Source organism: Cenococcum geophilum, assembly GCF_001692895.1.
Source record: "Cenococcum geophilum 1.58 unplaced genomic scaffold K441scaffold_15, whole genome shotgun sequence".
In the NCBI taxonomy this organism is placed as follows: Eukaryota; Fungi; Ascomycota; class Dothideomycetes; order Gloniales; family Gloniaceae; genus Cenococcum; species Cenococcum geophilum.
In genome coordinates this window covers 1,996,454-2,016,019 of record NW_027137573.1, presented here as the reverse complement: position 1 = coordinate 2,016,019, position 19,566 = coordinate 1,996,454, and the positions used below count along the sequence as shown (strand labels likewise).

The 19,566-nt window shown below is 34.9% G+C and overlaps 1 protein-coding gene across 1 annotated transcript; it reads right to left on the bottom strand.

The window, feature by feature from the left end:
• Nucleotides 1–3,920: 3,920 nt before the first annotated feature.
• Nucleotides 3,921–4,223, bottom strand: K441DRAFT_658094 (uncharacterized protein). The gene has a single exon (XM_067648284.1). The coding sequence runs from the start codon at nt 4,082–4,084 to the stop codon at nt 3,932–3,934; it is 153 nt and encodes a 50-aa protein (XP_067505526.1). The 5' UTR covers nt 4,085–4,223; the 3' UTR covers nt 3,921–3,931.
• Nucleotides 4,224–19,566: the final 15,343 nt, after the last annotated feature.

The window sequence follows — 19,566 nt, the reverse complement described above, 5'->3', positions numbered from 1 at the left end:
GGATATTTCTCTTTATATAGATTTGGCAAACGCCCGAGCTTCTACTAAGGACATACCTATAGAGCTACTTTAGTAGATCTTCGTCTCCGTTAGAGGGACTATTAACTACAACACCCTTTAAATTTTATAAATAAAATATTATATAAAGCAAATTAATACTAAGCCAGTTAAGAAGGAAATTTTAGATGCTTATCTTACTGGGATAATTATAGGGAAAACTTAGAGGTTATATTTAAAAGATTCTCCTTATAAGGTAGAGCTAAGACTTAAAGATTATTAGAAGTCTACATAACAGATTTTCAGCACTATTTGAGATCTAAAAGAGGGTGTCCAGAATAAGGAATTCGATTAGCCCAGTCCATTTTAGACGCTAAAGAAATAGAATAAAAACGTTTATAAGATCCAGGAGATTGAGGCATTTATTGCCTAAGACATTAAAATTAAGGGTCTTTTAGTTAAAACTAGTGACGGAACTTTATAGATTAGAAAGAACGATAAAGACAAGCTAAGGGAAGTAGTATTATTACTAGCGTACTTAATTAACACAAGCGCCGACGTGGAGATGATTATTAGTTATACATAAAAGGGTAAAAAGAAACTTGCCTAATATTAGCCTATAAAATACGTCCTATTTAGCTTCGCCAATAGGACCGGTTCTTTTAGACTAATACTGCTCTTATATAATATTTTTCTAGGAAGTACTAAAATAAAGGGGTTTTATAATTACAGCGACCTAATATTAAGTTTATAGCCGTAGTAGCCGCTAACTCCCTAGGCCTTACTACCGAAATCAGTCAGCTTTAAGTGTATTAATTTTAAGGATACGAAATATAGGACATTATTATTATTATTACGGAGGGGCCTAGACTTCTAGCAATTAAATTATATTTTGTATTTCTATTGCTAGTAGTACTATATATATACTTAAAGCGCCCCTAGGGCTTACTTTATTCCCCTTTTTAAGTTCCTATCTTATTATCATTAAATAAGCTAGCGTAAGACACTATAGGGACCCCTAAACCACCACCTCCGTGCCTTTTTAATTCTCTACTATATATAGACTAGTAGTAATATAGCTTGCCTAAGACATCTCGATCCTAGCCAGGAGGTAAGTAGCTATTACTATAGCTAAGGTTTTAAGACAACATATTTAGCTATAAGCTAGAGGTTAGAGATAGGGAGCAAGCTTTTACTTACGTAGGGGAGATATATAAAAAGTTTTCACTAGGAATAATAATCGTTAGGCCTCTTATATAGTCTTTTAATATATACTAGGTCCAATCCATACGTTATACTTCTAGAAGCAGTGCTAGCGAGCTACTATACAGTAGGCAGCATCCTTTATAAACTTTAAAACTAAAGTATAACGGCTAGATATAGCTTTAAGCTTTATAGCAAGAAGGACCACAACTATCTTCTAGTACTGCACGACCTTACTAGATATTATAAGTAACACCATTCTAACGAGTAGATCTTAGCAGCATTAGGAGATAGTGTAATCTATTTATTAAACTAGATCCTATTGCTAGGGTTTATAAGCCGCGCTTAATCCTTAGTTAGTCCGGATCTGCCTACACTCCCTAATAGTTAAAACCCGGCATTACAGACCATCGTTAGCGGAAGAGGGCGTTAGAAAGTATTAATAGCATTTAAAAATCCTAATGACGATCCTTTAGAAGGTGCCCGACATCTCCTACCTGGCTTTCCTATAATATTAAATATAAGATATCGCTAAATAAAACTATCTATACTAACCAGATCTGCCCAGAAAAGGAAATTAACGCGGTTCTTATATAGGAACTTTAATACCTTCTAGGCATATAAAGACCTCCCTAGACCTTAGCCTCACTTTAATTACTATCTTACTAGTATACTAGGCAGTCTAGTAACTACTTAAGAAGTTAAATAATATAACTGCGTGATATATACCAGAATAAAGGTTAGGATTAAAGATTTAAGCCTATTTCTATACAACTTAAGCAACTAAAGGCTATATAAAGAACTTATATAAGGCTATGCTATAAGGCCTAGGTCTATAAACAATGATATAAAAGCAAGCAAGTCTAAAGCACTACCCTTAAAGGCTAGAAGATGGGACGGAGCTATTAGGAGGGTAAAGCGCGTAAATTATATAATTGCTTAAAGCGTATAAAGAGCAATAAGCGAAGGGCGTTATTTATAGTTATCTAGTAATATAGGCAATAGGGTTTTAACCAATCCCTAGGTTTTAACCGATTTAAAGTTTTACTAGTTATTTGTCAGCGGGTTAGCGTTTTAGCAAACTTTAATTTTTAAATCGGTCAAAACCCAGGGATTAGTTAAAACCCCATTACCTACATTATTTATCGTCATAACACGTGTGATGTAAGGTCTAGTCTATAAATTAGATAAATAAATTTAACTTACGCTCTGTCGCGACGCGTTATCTCACCCTAGACCTTCCTTCCAAGGTTTAGCTATATACTAAGCTATTTAGGGCCAAACCTTTATCAGAAGGTGGGCAGCCTTTAGGCACTTACCTTAGCGTATAAGGTGTTACGGGTTTATTACGTAACAATAGCATAGCATATATATAGTTTATTTTTAGCATTTTAATATCCTTGGTTATATAGCTTAGTTAGGCAAGATCTAAAAATAACTATAAGGGCTATGGGTATAATTCCCAATACGGTTATATAAATATATTAATATTTCTTAGATCTACTATAACTAACTCTATCAATATAGGCCTTCGAGCAAAAAGGGAGATAGCTTATAACTTCTAGGAACAAAGTAAGTATATCCCCATTCTCCCACTACAATAGCTATACTAATTTCTATATAGGTTCAGAATTACGGGTGGGAATTCTTCCCAAGTTAGCTTAGCATTCTTAACAACAATGCCGGCAAGGATATCAAGCTGAGGGAGGGAAGGAAGATAAAAAATATATTACGGCACTAATACAAACCCTAGTTAGGGGCTCGGCCGAGCCTTAACGCCATATATATAGACGTGTCCTTTCCTCAACCTTCTTCCAGACCTTGTCTTGGAACTCTCGTTTACTAGCTACCAATAGATTCTTGTTCTTTTAACTAAGCCATCACATTATTCTAAGACTAATAACAATTCTACCTTGCGACAAGCGCGCCGACGCTTACTTAGGCAAGTCAAGTGGCAATACGTTCATTGTAGCCTAAAAGGACCGACCTAACCCGACCGACCCAGTAGACGCTAGTACCGTACTGCTAAGGACCAGACAACCGATCGCGCCAATACGCCTACGACCCCACCCACCCGACCAAACGACCGACCAATAGAAGCTATTCCTAGACAATCAAAATAAAGATATAGAAAGATACGCCTATAGCTTAAGATAGTAAGGGAGAAAGCACATTATAATCCGGACGCGTAGTGTTCCAGTAAGAGCCTAAAAAGGAGTCAGCCGGCCACTTAAAGGAGTGCGAGAACTAGACCTAAACCTATCCCTTACTATAGAGCGCGTAGTACAGCATATTACGTCCAATCTTGCAATTATCTACGTACTACCCAACCGTGCCAATGCGCTTACAGAAGGACCGACCCAACAACAACCGTGCCAATAGCCTACAGAAGAACAGACGCTAGCACCATACTACCAAGAATCAACAAGAACCAGACGCTAGCACCGTACTGCCATAAATTAAGAACTAAACGCTAGCACCGTACTACCACCAAACGAACCAAACCCGACCAAACGATCGTGCCGATACGCCTACGATCTACCAACTAAATAATAGACCGAGCTCCAAATATTCGACCTACTATCACAACCAGACGACAGCGCTAATATACCTACTGCTATAACCCTACGGACCACCTAACGAGACAATATCTACCCTAAATTTTTTTTCTCCTGACCTTCGTTCTTATATAACCTGGGGGACCCTAGGGGGGCCCTATAGGGGGGGATATTTAATAGCTCGGGGCGAGCCTTTTTAAAAGGGGGGATAGAGAGCTAGGAGACAATAGAGTTCTAGGAGGAACGACAAAGAACGGAAGGCTTCTAGCAATACGTATTACTGGCCCGGGCCGGGCTATATGGCGGCAGAACTGCAGGACTGCCATACATATCAACCCGACGTTAGGACTAGTGCCGTACGGCCCAACGCTAGCACCGTACTGCTACCGACTTCTACTGCTCTACCTGCAGCTGACTAACCTCTACTGCTCTACCTATAGCGACTATTTGGAATAGATCTATAGCTAAGAAGGAAAACTGTAATATTTTTTTTTTCTTAACTAGGAGGACAACTACAAAGCCTAAGGGCAGGCTTTACTAAAGGGGGGGGTAATATTACGGCACTGATATAGACCCTAGTTAGGGGCTCGGCCGAGCCTTAGCGCCATATATATAGACATATCCTTTCCTCAACCTTCTTCCAGACCTCGTCTTAGAACTCTCGTTTACTGGCTACTAATAGATTCTTGTTCTTTTGACTAAGCCATTATAGAATATTCCTTAGAAATGTAGGTAGATCTTAGCGATAATTATACAGTCTAGGTAAAGATCTTATAATATCCCCAAAATTATATATATAAAACACTAACAAATTACAGGGGAGAAGATAACGGAGAAAAATGTGAGAACTGTAAGGGGGGTAAAGGGCCGTTTGCAAAGTATATCTCGATAGATAGTGAATTTAGAGGAGGGCATTGCGGGAATTACACCTAGGAGAAGCTCTACAATTATAATCATTCCTACTACAATTAACAGTAGATAAAAGAAATACAAGATATTTCATTTTTTAATTTTTTTTAAGTATCCTATACGAGACAGTTATTTAATTTACTGGCCGAGCTTTTAAAACAGTTACTATTCTAAGCAAGCCAATACCAGAAGGCTTTAAAGTATAGGTTATAGCCAATTAAGGCTATATACTAGACTGGCTTTAGTATACAAAGGGTGATAAAAAGGGACCTATTAATTTAGACGAGTATTGGACGAAAGATAAGGGCTTTTCTAAGACGTAGGCGGTAGTATTGGACCTTCTGCTATAGGAACTTAATAGTAAATAATATTTTAATAAGAACAAGCATGTTATATAGCTGGATAATCTTTTTATAAGCATTAAGCTACTTTATTAGCTTTATAAGGAAGGAATTAGAGCTGTAGGAACCGTACAAACGACTAAAACAAGACGTAAGGTAGTTAATAAATAGGAAGCCGAACAAATAAAGCTAGCTTTATACCCTAAAAATGATCCTCCTAAGCATATTAATCGGTCGCTTATAGATCTTAAATTAGTACATTTAGGGCAGATTAAATAGGGGAAGTTATATAGGAGGCTTTTAAAAGACGGCTCTATTATAGAGTTTGCCTAGAAGGACGCTAATGTAGTACTTTTTATAAGTACGGTTAATTTAGGTACGTTTTGCCACTAAAAAAATAAGGCTCTACGGATGGTGACGTTATATATTACTAGGTAGAGTTAAGGTTTAATAAACGCAATAATATTTTACTGCTATAGTATCTAGAGCCTAATAAATGCGCAAAGTCTTTAGGAACAACGCCATAAAGGAGCTCTTAATACCGTAGTTCATTAATATATACAACCACTTTATAGGCGGCGTTAATCAAGCCAATTAACTAAGGTCTTATTATAATATATAGAGGACGTACTTAAAGTTATAGAAGTCTCTTTACTACTTCCTTTTTAATATAACTATTGCTAATTGCTATAAACTCTCTACTAATCAGTTCCTAGCCATTAGCCCACCTATAGCGCCTATAAAGCCTTCCGCGAAGACCTTATTAGTGCCTTATTTAAATATAGTAAACGTCTTACTAAACCACCTAGCCTATCTGCTACAATGGAGGATAAGGATATTTATAAGGCGCCTATAAGGATAAGGTTATAACGCTATTCCTTATAAAAGCAGCAAGATAAGACTAAAATTCTAGTAATATAAGTTACTAAGGGCTCGCAGAAACTAGCAGGGAGGGTAGCTAAGCCGCACTAACTAGACCTTTATAAGATAAAGGGAGATTTATAAATCTAACGTCTTCTTTAATAACGGAATTACGTTTAAGCTTACTAAGGTAGGCCATCTACTATAATTTGCCGTTTTCTGCTAGTACCGTAACACTACTTAGCGGTATTTACGTCTAAATACCTTAAACTTTATAGTTAGATTATTGTCTATTATGGCCATTATATATTTATTATAGCTATTGTCTATTATAGCCGTTATCTATTATAGCCATTGCTTATTATAGCCATTATCTATTATAGCCATTAACTACCTTCGTTATTAATTATATCTATTATTATTACAGTTATTATTATTACGTCAATTGCTAATTATAGCTATTGTTATTATAGCTATTATCTATTAGCTGCGACGTTAGCTGCAAATATATAGTCTAACCCTCCCTCTCTCTTAATATACTCTACATTTACCTCTTCTCCTACTTACTACTTTTCTTACACTTTTCTACAGCTGCCTACACTTCTACAATGTCTATTCTAACTCTATAGGCTGTTATAAATAAACTAGTTAAATTTCTAGTCAAGTTAAGCTTTAATAAAAATCTATACAGCCCCTAGAGGGCTCTTCTACACAAGATTAGGTTTATAGTAAGAGATCTTTAAGACTAAGTCGGTGGTATAAAAGAGTAGGCCTATAGTCCTCCTAGCTATAGGGTGCCGGCACTAACTACTGCCTCTAAACTACTAAAGGGTAAGGAGGACGAAGAGCTAGTAGGGGAGTTTTAGGGTAAGCTAGGAACCTAACTAGAGCGTCTCCTATAAGTAAGTATAGAATTTTACCTAGTCTGCTTATCTAACTTTAGTGGCTATAGGTAATACAAAAAGTGCCTCTTAGCTTTAAGCTAGACGAGCTAGTAAATATAAAAAACATTTTCTACTTTTTAGCATATCTAGAAATAGTTAGGAAAACACTGCTAGCGCTATATAACATAAGCTAAACGCCTAGTTATTACCAGCGGTTACTAATAGCAATGCTAGGAGTTTCCGCTGCCGGACGGCGCGGTAGACTTTAATAATATTACAGTAGATGCATTATATAGAGCCGTATATCTAACTATACTATAGTTCTTAAATAAGCTGGTCTTTAGCGGCTTTTTTAAGCCAGCTATAGATAACTAAAAGGGTAATAGGCTAGATAGTATATAATAGAAACATAGTTACGCTTAACAATAGTATAGTTTAATTCAGACTCAATATTTATAAAATATTAGGTCTTCTCTCTAATCAATTAAATTTTAGTAGTATTTTAAGCCGTTATAGTTAAGTAATTCAACCGCGAAGGTTATAAAAAGCGTTAATACTATTTAATAAGTGTTACGGAACAGCCTTAAACGTAATTCCGTGCAGTATAAATATAGTTAATTAGCTTACAGGCCGATTAAAAATCCGTACTAACGGGATCACGTCTAAGCCTACTGAGATAACATTTCGTATTATATCACCAGCAACTTCCCATTCTCTATTCTCTTCTACCTTAAAAGGTATTGCGCTTAGTACCTTCCCTAACACTTATTTAGCCATTATATCTATACTCACCGGCTTAGATAAGCCTATTTCCCCTTATACTACTCCGCTAGCGGCTCCTAATAACCTTTTATTAACTCCTTTACCAACTAACAAGAAGCCAAGTCCTTATATTGCGTAAGTTATTTAGTACCTTATAGACGCTTAGAACAGTGCCGCAAGAATATACAAACCTTAGATATCTTTTTGCCTTACTACTACCTAATTTAACAAACTCTAGCAGGCTCTGCAAAAGGACAAGTCGCTATAGTGCTTTATAGACAACAAAATTAGGTATATATATATTCGAAAGACGCTTTAATTCTCTAAGCCCACGCTTACTACTATACTTAGATAGGATTACGACTTACGCACTTAACAGTTTATCATCTATATGGCGAGCATACTACATAAGAGATTCATCAATCTTGTTAATAAGGATATTAGTAGTTAGTTATCCGCTTTAGCTAATAGTTTAGGTAAAGCTATAGAGTTTTCAAATGCTGTTAAAGCGCTTTAATCTTTAAGATTCTTTTACGGTCCTACCGCACCGTATTCTTATTTGAAACGTAGCCTAAATACATTATTTCGGCATAGAGATGCCGAGTATCCCAGTATTATTATTAAAGTATCCTACTCTTAGAAACGAGAAGCCCTATATCGCCTTACATATGATTATCTAATTAAATCTAACGGAAGCACTCAGGCTATAGTAGGACTTAATATCGAATATTCTAGTTCTCAAAAAGCGTCTCTATTAGTATGGCGTTATAACTATATTAAGGAAAGGGATCGCCTAGCACTTACTTTAGTACGAGATAAGAATAAAGAGGTTAGTGTAAACCTATAAAGGCCTTTTAAGATATAGTTACTAACTTCCACCAGCTATTTAGGAACGATAATAGCATATTTACTAATAGCGAAGGACTATATCTTTTGCTTAGAGATTTCGCTAATAAGGAAATAGCATAAGACCTTAGTAATAAATCCTCTATTTCTACTATTACTATTTCTTTAGCATAACTATTCCAGTATTTAGTAAATACCGAATAATATAAACAAGGACCTCCTATATCACACCGCTTAAAGCATACCCTCCATCTTAGAACTATAAAACGTCCCTAATTAGAGACATTATAGGAGGAAGACGGGTTAGATAGTTCGGACTCCAATAAAAGGAAAATTAAGCGTTATACTCTAGACTTAAAGTATAAGCCTAGCTCTCCTAAAAATAGTTTCAGTGGCATATAATAGGCTTTAGAGCTTATAAATAGCACATATTTTCCTATATAGTATCACGGTTCTTCTAACTAGCGATATAATAGTTAATATACGGAGTTACTCTATTCTAAAATTCTTAGCGGAATACCCTAATTATATGACCTCATTTCTACTTTTAAATAGCTTAAGAACTAGAACATATCTAAGTACCTTAACGCTGCCGAAAACGGAAAGCCTATCTAAGTCATCACCGGTCTCAATATTGTATAAGGAAATTATATAACCAAATGAAAAGTAATAATAGCATAACAGAAGGGAAAAATAAGCTTTAATAGTACTCCTACCGTTATTTCTATAAATTTTAGAAACTGTTAGACACTATTTACATTTAAAGTAATAAGAGTCTAGGCAAAAGAAGCTAGCGAGGAAAGGGCTAGGCGTTAAAGCTAGAGGATTAAAAAAAGGTTATAGAAGTAGTTGATAAAAATAGAAACAAAAATGTTAGTTAGGTGTTTCTAAATATTACGGCAGTTTAAACATCTCTGCCCTTTTACAAGGACTTTGCTAAGGGCTCCTTTAGTACACTCTAGCTTTAATTTAAACTCTACTAGCTATACTATAGTTAAAATTAAAGATTTAATTAAGGTGTTATAGTCATACATTTTAACGATTTAATTTTCGCGATACAGATATAAACAACTTAAATTTATATAATACTCTAACTTAATTAGGAAGGAACTAAACTTAATTAGTAAGGGGGGGTGTCCGTATATTAATTAGGGGGCATCCCCTTACTACTACCTAAAAGATAATGCTTAGCTATTATAGCTTGGCATTATACTTATCTCCTTTTAGTATACTACGCTACTTTCTTATCGCTAGGACTCCCCTTTAAGTTATATAAACGGCGTTAGGGGTAGGGGCTAGCTCGCTTACAACTATAGGTTAAGGCGTAATATAGTACGTAATATAATAAAGGAGTATATTCTAAGTCATATAATCTAGCCTTTACTTCTAGCAATTGAATTCCAACCCAAACCTAAGGCATTAGGGGCTATATATAGCACTAAGTTATACAGTAAGAACCTTTTACCTACGCAATTAACAACTTTTCTTTTATAACGGGAATTTGGCCCATACTAGCATTAGGCAGTAGCCGTTAGCACACTACTTTTAAAATACTTATAATCTTCTCTTATCCTTTACTTCTCCTAAGGATTTTAATATATAGGACGAATGTCCTTTACTATATTCGGGGACGGAGTATAGCACAGCAATTACCCTTATATTATTTTCTCCCTCTAGTAAGAAATTAGTAGCGGCCTTAACTTATAAGATCTACCTCTATAATCTCTTAAAGCATACTATCCCTAAACCTATTATATTTTAGACCTTTTTAGTTAATTACATTACCTAATACCCTAAAGAAGCTAAAGAGCGTTATTTTATAATAAGAGGATTAATATAGTAGATAGTATTTAGAATACTTAACGATAACAATTTTTAGGTAATATACTAGTCTAGGATTTATATAGAGCTCGGTTAGTTCCTAAAGTAAGATATTTACTTATTCTTTTAAGAGAGATTCCTTAACACGCTAGCGGAAGAGCTATATCTAAAGCTAGGTAGATATTTTATTACTTATCTACTTAATTCCACTTCACCTTAACCTTAACCGCTAGCTAAATATACCTCCTCTATATTCTCTTCCGAAGTCTATAATAATTAGGCTTTAATTGTATTTAAGAGCCTTTTTATATAAGCTAAAAAGACCAAGCTTAAGGTATAGTAGGCTGACTACCTAGGTCCTCTTATACCAATTTTTACAATCTACGCAGCGGAGTGTAATATTTGGGATATCCGGTTTTCTTCCAGTAAAAAATAGGTCGCTATTATTGATATTTTAAGCATAGTAGAGATACTTAAGATTGAAAAGAATAAAGAGAATAGAAAGTTTAATTAGTACTTTTAACTAGGTTCGCCTTTGACCTATATAACCATTAATATAATTATTAGACTTATTAAGGCAGAGGCATTAGCGGGACACCTTATGGTTATAGTATCTAATACTAGGAATTAAATCACTGTTTTTAAGATTAGCTTTAGAGTTTAAGAGTAGGGTAAGGATAAAGAAAAGCTAGTAATACTATTTATAAGCAGCACTTGTCTTTTATTAAGTATAGATTAAAAGCTTTCTATATTCTCTCTTAATTGTAGAGTTAAGTTAGTCCATAAATTCACACTATAGAAAGAGCCACTAAATATTAACATTTCACTAATAGGTAGATAGGTCCTGGTTTAGCATTAGGATAATAGTTATAGCCTTTAGAGCTAGCGCGAGCGTTAATCTTAGCGTTAGTGCTGCAAAACTAAGGGAAGTAAAGAGGTAGATTGGCTACACTAGCGAGCGCTAGAAGGTCGTGGAAGATGCTAGGGAAGGAGTATCTAAATACGCTAGTTAGTATAGCAAACTATACGCATATATAGAAAGGTTAGGATTAGGCTTAGCTAGCGTATCTTAAGATATATCTTCGTCCTAGGATGTCCCTCCGGAAATCTTTTCCTTTAAATAGAATAGTAGAGATAAAATTTAATTTCCTATTTAACTATCTAAGTATTTTAGGAATATTAAAGAACTAATAGACGGCTTCCCAAACTCTACTCGTAGGCTTCCTTTACCTGCAGTAATAATGCACCACTTTTATAATAGGCTCGTCCCGCTTTTTTTAGGGTAGTAGGTTAAATATATATAGGGAGGTAATAACGTTAAATCTTTGGTGTCCCCGCTATGCTATAAAGCTAGTAATATTCTACTGGTTACTTACTAGGGGATAAACGGCGGAGGTAAAGGCGAGGGGATTAAGCTAAAGGGGTTTGTGGCTAGTGGCGTTACAGATATAATAGGCGGTGGTGCTTATCCGCTATAACGCTACGTTTAAGACATTGCTAGTTCTAACGCCAACTATAGTTACCTATTTCCTCTATTCTTTAACCTTAAAAAGTAGATCCTTATTGTTTTTATAGCGGTTAGGAAGTACTTAGTTAGCACTCTATAACGGCCTATACTCTAAATAGTATATAACTATAATAGAATATATATATATATATACGTTTTCGTGGCGGGTAATAGCTAATACCCTAAGGGTGTATAGTTATAATAAAATATATAGACCTTAGAAGCTAAATTCGGCATATTATACGCTACGTAATTATTCTTAGATAAGTAGTATATTAAGGTCTCTAGCTCGTGAGCTAAATATATATTTCCCCTCGTAGATATCTAACTAGGAGGTTATAATTATAAAGTTCCACCCTTTTGAAATCTATAATTATAGGGCCGCTATTATATAGGATATTGCCCGCTTCTACATACCTCTTATATAATATAATTGAAAATTCAGTGCAGACTAATTGACGTAGTGACGATAATTCTCTATTACGTGCCCGCCTTAGTCTAAAGAACTATAATATTTAAGGGCTATAAATATAGAGGATAATAATAGCAATCTTTTAAGTAGTATTAGAGATACAGCGTTTGCCTTAACGGCGAAATATAAGATATAAACTAGGCCTTAATGCTTCTAGTATATTTAACGCGTAAAAAGCAATAAAAGGGGTGTGGTTATATATAAGGAACTTCGATTTAGGTTAACAAAACTCAAAGGATATAGACGGCTAGACGCCGCTATAGGTATAAGGCGGTCCAAAGTGAAATTAATAACTACTTATTTAAACTTTCCGCTTTCCCGTCTACTACCTAAAACTATACTTCTTTTTTATAGTAGTAGAGACCGCTAATATCCGATCTTAGTTAAAGATCTATTACTTTAAACTTAAGCTATATTATAAATTCAGTGTTAACTTAGTAATTAATATTAGGTTTAAACACGCTACTATTATATAATACTTAAAGCATATACGTATATAAGGTGGTAAAGCTATTCTAATATTTTCTTTGCCGTATTTTATAAACTTACTTAGACTAGGTAAAAGGTTCTAGCGTTTCACCCACGCTAGTAGGGAGGGCAGCCAACCCGCTCTAGCTATAGGGTTATTAAGATAGCGGAATATATACATATATACGTGGAGATAGCAAGAGCATAACTAAGATATTAGATAAGAGTGTTGTTTTTACTATTAGATAGCGCCGAGCGATATAGTAGCAATTAAGCCCTAGCCATATATGGCGAATTTAGCGTTTATACACCCCGTTAAAAAGTTAAATAACTTCAGAGTAAGGAATTAGAACTTCGCCCCTAATTTATATTAGCTTTAAGCAAGAATAGCCTCTAATAAGAAGCCAATATTACACTATACTAGAAGTCTTTTAACTATTTATACAGTCGCAGTAATAATAAATATCGCTATTACTACTGTTATCGCGCGTAATATAGTGTAAGATTATATAATCGCCACTAACCGCATAACTTATTTACGATTAAACAATAACCCATAGCCATTACTTACATATACTATATGCTGCAATGCCCCGCTAGTTAGTTCTCTTATAGCTTATAAAATTACTAAATACTACTAATTAGGAACAGAGAGGAAAGAAGCATAAGAGATATCCTCTTACCGAACGCTATCTAAACACAATAAATTACCTTCTAGCGCACACGCCCTCGCCTTTAAAGAGACGTAGAAGATAAGATACTAATATTCACGGCAATGATACTAAGAATACTCCACGGCCTTTTAATTTAACGGTTCTATTATCCTTATAAGACAATGCTTTATAGCACTTAACCTCTTTTACTCACAGCTCCGCTATATCTTTATAGTCTCGAAGTCCTATTAAGCAAATATCCAAGATACTCTTTGCGCTATAGCCCATACTTTTCAAATAATTTATACCTCGCGGGCCTACGGAGCTCCTAAGTGATTTAAATACCATTCTCTACACGATAGAAAGGCGATTCTCGCGAGGCATTGCTATGGTATTAGATACTTATTAGGTATAACCAAAGGCTCTATTACCCTATAGTTATATATTAGGTAGTAGAGCTAATATAGTATATAAGACTAAAATTAAAAAGCTAGCGGACGACACCTTCGGCGCAATTAATGATTTTGCATATACTAAGCTAATAAAGCTCTCTAGTCCATCACTAACTTTAAAACAATATATAAAAGCAGTCTGGCTTACCTAGCGCTATAAAGAAGGGAGATATTATAAGGCGGCTTAAAACAGTAGTATATATAACTTTGTCCTTAATCTGGCGCTACACTATAATAAATTTAAAGAAAAGCTGTACTTCCTAAACTGGTTTATTAACTCTCTAGGCTAATAGACTTAGTACCTACTAAAGTAATTAGTACTTCTGCTCGAATTTCGCCACTTTCCCTTATTCCTCCCGGCTAAGCTAGCACAGTGCTAAACTTAAAAATGGTTGATTTTGCCATTTATATTAAACCATCCGAGTGCTTTTAAAGAGCTCTTCGTAAACGTGCTTAGCGTAGTATATTGCCTATGTCTATAAATTACACCCTTTATAAACTATTACGTTGGCGGCTAATTGGCATTAGTATTGAGATAAAGTATATAGGCTAGAACTGGGATAAGGTAATAATATAAGTGGGTATATAGATAGCTGCGCAACTTACTAAACTTAAAGAGCTGGTTAAGGAGGTAAGAGAGATTATAGATAAGCGCGGAGAAGCTTTATAGGAACTTAAGGTCTCTCTGCCCTTCCTTTCTATTATTATTATACTTGGCTATAACTAGAATTTTCTTATCGCGATAAGGGAACTAGGTAAGCAAACTGTATAAATCTCGCCAGCCCGTTTATATATACTAGCTAACCTTTTATTAATATATATATTACAAAATTAATTTTAATAGCACCTTATCTCTGCTCGGCGTCTATTAAGTAGTTACAACTATTTAACTCCTTACTTGTTAGGTACGAGATATATTTATAGGTTGGTTTAAGAAGTCCTGCTTAGGTATAAGAGAAGATAATAAAGGTATAAATGTAATTGATAACCCCTTAGAGAATATTAGCATGGAGAGATAACTGCTTAATTAATTAAGGTCCAGAAGATATGCTCCTGCTCGCGTAAAAGGTAGTATTTTACGGGTAATCATTAGGAAATGGCGGGTTGGAGAACGCTATATGTGGCTTAACGCTACTATAGCAACTATCGCTCTCGAAGTCCATCCAACACCTTAGTTACACTCTTGTCACCTTAACAATTTTCGTGGCGTTTCTTAGACGTTAGCGTAGTTAAAGTTATAATCTACTTTGCGAAGGAGGTATAAGTATAAGGGGGTAATATAAATAGGTTAGACGCCCCCCCTACTAGTGTAGTAAACAAAATAACCTAGTCCCGCTATATCACTTTAAAAGTGTCCCTAGGGGGGGGAGGGGGGGGGTTAAGGTGCTGCTTAAGAGACTGCTAACTGCTAAATAACCAATTACGCTCGCCGCAACATAGACTGGTAAGCTAAGGCGCTAGATTAAAGCATGCTAACTACTAAAGGATTGATCGCAATAATCGCACTTATATATACTAAAGTCGTTGCACTTATATAGTAGAGCGTAAGCTAGGGAGTTAAGGTGCTAGTTAAGGGCTTACTGGCTGCTAAATAACCGATCGCGCCAAGAATCCAATAACGAAAACGGAAAACCTGTTTAAGTCATTGCCGGTCTTAATATTGTATAAAAAATAACTACGTAATAGAAGCGCGATTCTCTTTTAATTTAAATAGATGGTGGTATACTAAGCTTTAACCATTTCATTATAGGCTAGTGAGGATATCTAAAGAGATATTTTCTGTAGGGATTGCCCCGACAAGTAGCTAACCTAATAACTACGCTTATTTATCTAAAAGGTATATATTAATATATAGAATAATCTCTCTATAATTATATTTATATTAATAGGATTACTAAGCATTTTTATTCTCCTTAACTATATTAGAAATACCAAAACTCCTATTCTTAACTATATTATTAGGTTTCGTATAAGTTATAATAATATACCTCTAAAAATTTCTCCCCCTATAACCTTCTATACCTAAAATAGTGTTAATAAACCACCTCTTAAGGCTAAAAAACCGAATAATTAGAAAAGGTAGGTAAGCGATAGTAAAGAATAAACGAAATATTAGCTTAATATTATGCAATAAGTCTTGTACTTTAATATTTTAAAAACCTATATCCTCTAACATTTATAGTAGGGCTTCTTAGTTAAAACCCTTATTTGCTAGCATAAACGCAAAGGTATTAATCTTATTTATAGTGTTTATAAGATATTTAGGTGCATTACTAAATTTAAAATTATATTTATGCAATGCAACGGACCTACTAGGTTTAAGTACTTAATAAAACTGGCGTAGGACTAGCTTAGGGTCTGTTATATATACCAAAGTCTCTATTATATAAACTCTATTAAATAAATTACTCGGAAGCCGGTCTAGACAATAATAGTCCATTTTTTGGATAGAGATTTACTGTTTACAATTTGCTACCTTAATATTCCTCTTCGCCTTAGTAAGATAGTAATTAATAATATTAATCCCGATAACGCGTAACCCCTTTTTTACTATATATATTGCGACGTGCCCTATTCTACATCCCGCGTCTAGTACTATAGCCCCAGTACTAAGATTTAAAGATTTAAATAGATGATTTTCCATTTCTCTAAGGGTATGACTAATAGGAAACGGCTATTTAGCTCCGGTTGGATAATAGCTATAGTGTTGTGTTTTGCTAAGTATAAATCTATAGCCTATCTAAAATTTAAGAGAATAGTAGTATCTTTATAAGGGATTAATATTGCTATCCGCTATAATAATAGGGTTAAATAAAAAACTTTTTCTAACTTTATTATCTAGAAAAGTATATAAAGGCGGGAATAAAGCTATGGTAGAAGTTTCTGATATATTTTTGGCCTGGTTAAATACCTAATGGCCTAATTAGGAAATGTAGAGCTGTATCCAATACTTACTTTAGGGTAATATGGATAATAATAACGTATATTCTTATATCTTTTAAAGAGAATAGGCTTTATATAAACTTAAAGGATTTATTTTTAGAGGGTTAAAAGATACTATTATAGCTTAGCATTATACTTATCCCCTTTTGGTATACTACGATACTTCTTGTCGCTAGGGCTCCCCTTTAAGTTATGTAGACGGCAACTGCGGGCCTTAGGGTAAGGTTAGGGCGTAGTAGCTTATTCCTATAAAATGTGGCCCGTACATATATATTAAGAACATCAATTTCAGACCTATAGAGGATAGATTATTCTATCCAGTTGGGCGGATAATAATCCTATCTAAGGATAGCCCGGATATTAGATAATATCTAGATATATCTAGATAAGGCTTAGCATCCGTAGAATTTCAAACTATCTTTTATTTCTATTGTACAACGCTATAAATATAGCTAGTACTAGTGAAATTTACTCTGCGGAGACTCTTTATAAAGCCCTGTAGAGGCTCTATACGAAGCTCTATATAAAGCTCTACACGAAGCTCTATATAAAGCTCTGTAAAAGCTCTATACGAAGCTCTGTAAAAGCTCTGTATAAAGCTCTACTTAAAGCCCTACCTAGATCTCTAAAGCTCTACTAATACGTAGCACTAATATACTATAACGCTCTATATATATAGCTTTATATAAACCCTCTATAAGTAGAGCCTCTATATATAAAGCCTAGTACTAGCTATATTTATAGCGTTATATATATTTTTAATTAAATATTATTATATTATATAGAGGCTCTGCGTATAAAAGCTTTATATAAGGCTTTATATAAGGATCTACACAAATCTCTACGTACAGAGGCTCTACACAAAGCTTTATATATAGAGGCTCTATATAAAGCTTTACACGAAACTCTATATATAGAGGCTCTGCATAAAGCTCTATACGAAGCTCTGCACAAAGCTTTTATATAGAGCCTCCGTAGTAGACCTGTCATACGCAGAACCGTTATACGCAGAACCGTTATACGCAGAGCCGTCGTGCAGAGCCTCTATATATAGAGCTTCGTGCAGAGCTTCTGTATACAGAGCTTCGTGCAGAGCTTCCGTATATAGAGCTTCGTGTAGAGCTTTGTGTAGAGTTTCGTGTAGAGCTTTATATAAAGCTTTGTGCAGAGCTTTGTATAGAGCTTTGTGTAGAGCTTTGTATAGAGCTTCGTGCAGAGCTTTGTATAGAGCTTTGTGCAAAGCTTTGTATAGAGCTTCGTATAGAGCTTTGTACAGAGCTTTGGTAGAGCTCCGTGCGGGGCTCCCCTTAAGCCTTATTCCGCAGAGCTCTTATAAGCTTTATATCTATATAATATTAGTTATCCTTAGGATATTTAGATAAAAGTGGTACTATTTTAAAGCGCTTTACAAGCTGGATTAATCTATACAAATAGAAAAATTATTTATATAATATTGGGGGGTGCATTATAAGTGTAAGTATATAAAGGGGATTTTGCTAAGACTATTCGGAGACTATCCGGATAGTCTCCGGATACTATTAGCTGATAGGTTTATTATCTAAGAGGCCTATCCGGCCTATCCTCCGCAGGTCTAAATATTAACTTTCTCGCGCTATAAACACTATCGAATACCACTATGCAAAGACGGCCCGTATTGGCAGGAGTATGTAGATCGACTAGCTCTAAAGAATAAGGCTCTATATACAATATACACCAATATTTTAATATTTATAACTTTATTTAAGAGCTATAGTGATGCGGTAGAACGACTTACCGCCTATATATAATTGGTGCGCGGGCCACATTTTATAGGATATTATTATTAGTGCAAGGAATACTAACCGGTTTAGGCTTAGTTGGGCATCCTAAGAGCATCTTTTATCTTAGCATACCCCTAGTCAGCTTTATGCCGGCCTTATGCTTTAGTTAAGGGTGTTAACATTTTTCTTTAACATAGTGTTTCCTCTATAGATAGTTATATATTAAAATTCGCTTATATATTTACGGTACTGCCACTGCTCTAATATTAAAGGAAAAACGCTCTAAGGGAGCGTATTAGCTGGTTCAATTATCTCTACCAAAGCTAACCGACCTGCTTAGTATGCTAAAGTAGAAACGATAGCTATTGTATAGAATATGCAGGTTTCGGTTTATATAGATTTCCCACGGATAAGAATGAGTATTTATATCCATATCTAGTCGGTGGCGTCGCAGCAAAGTAGTGGGCTGCATTTACACCGCGAAATAATTAGCTGAATCAATTTGCTTACTAGGTGATTATACAGATACTGTTAATTAGAAGTCGATTAGAAGAAAAGAATAAGAACTCTATCTATTTAAAGTGGCTCTAGGAGCTTTATATATATATAAGGTGTTAAAATAATATATATAGCCTTATTTAATTAATTTAATTGGCTAGTTTTTATTAATAACGGCAGGATATAAACTAGCGTGTTAAGAGATAGCCTACTTGGCCTAGCACAGCCCAACCTAGCCTAGCGTCCCTTTGCGTAGCAATTACCTATCTAAAGAGCTCTGCCAAATGCCGTTTACATCCTTAATACCCTCCTATAGATATAACTACTCTCTTCTTTATATAGAAGCAGTCCACCTCATGCTTTAAAAATTGTTGCGATAAGATAGTAAAAGCTCTAGCCATAGTTGGCATTGTCGCCAACATAACCTAGCTTATTAACTTCAGCTCCCGGGTTCTAAAACGTCTTAAAGAATATTAGTCTACTAGGAGAGGTCTTAGAAGCATTCTATTAGCTACGGAGGTAGCTTTACCTATAGGTAATATTGACCTATAATGACGGCTATTAGATATTAGTATTAGCCTAATATTGTCTTATTATACTACCCTTTAGGGACCCCTATAGGGGGTCAATT

Bases quoted from the DNA above. Each gene is read 5' to 3' on its own strand.
- K441DRAFT_658094 (XM_067648284.1), bottom strand. From the start codon at position 4,084: ATGGCAGTCCTGCAGTTCTGCCGCCATATAGCCCGGCCCGGGCCAGTA.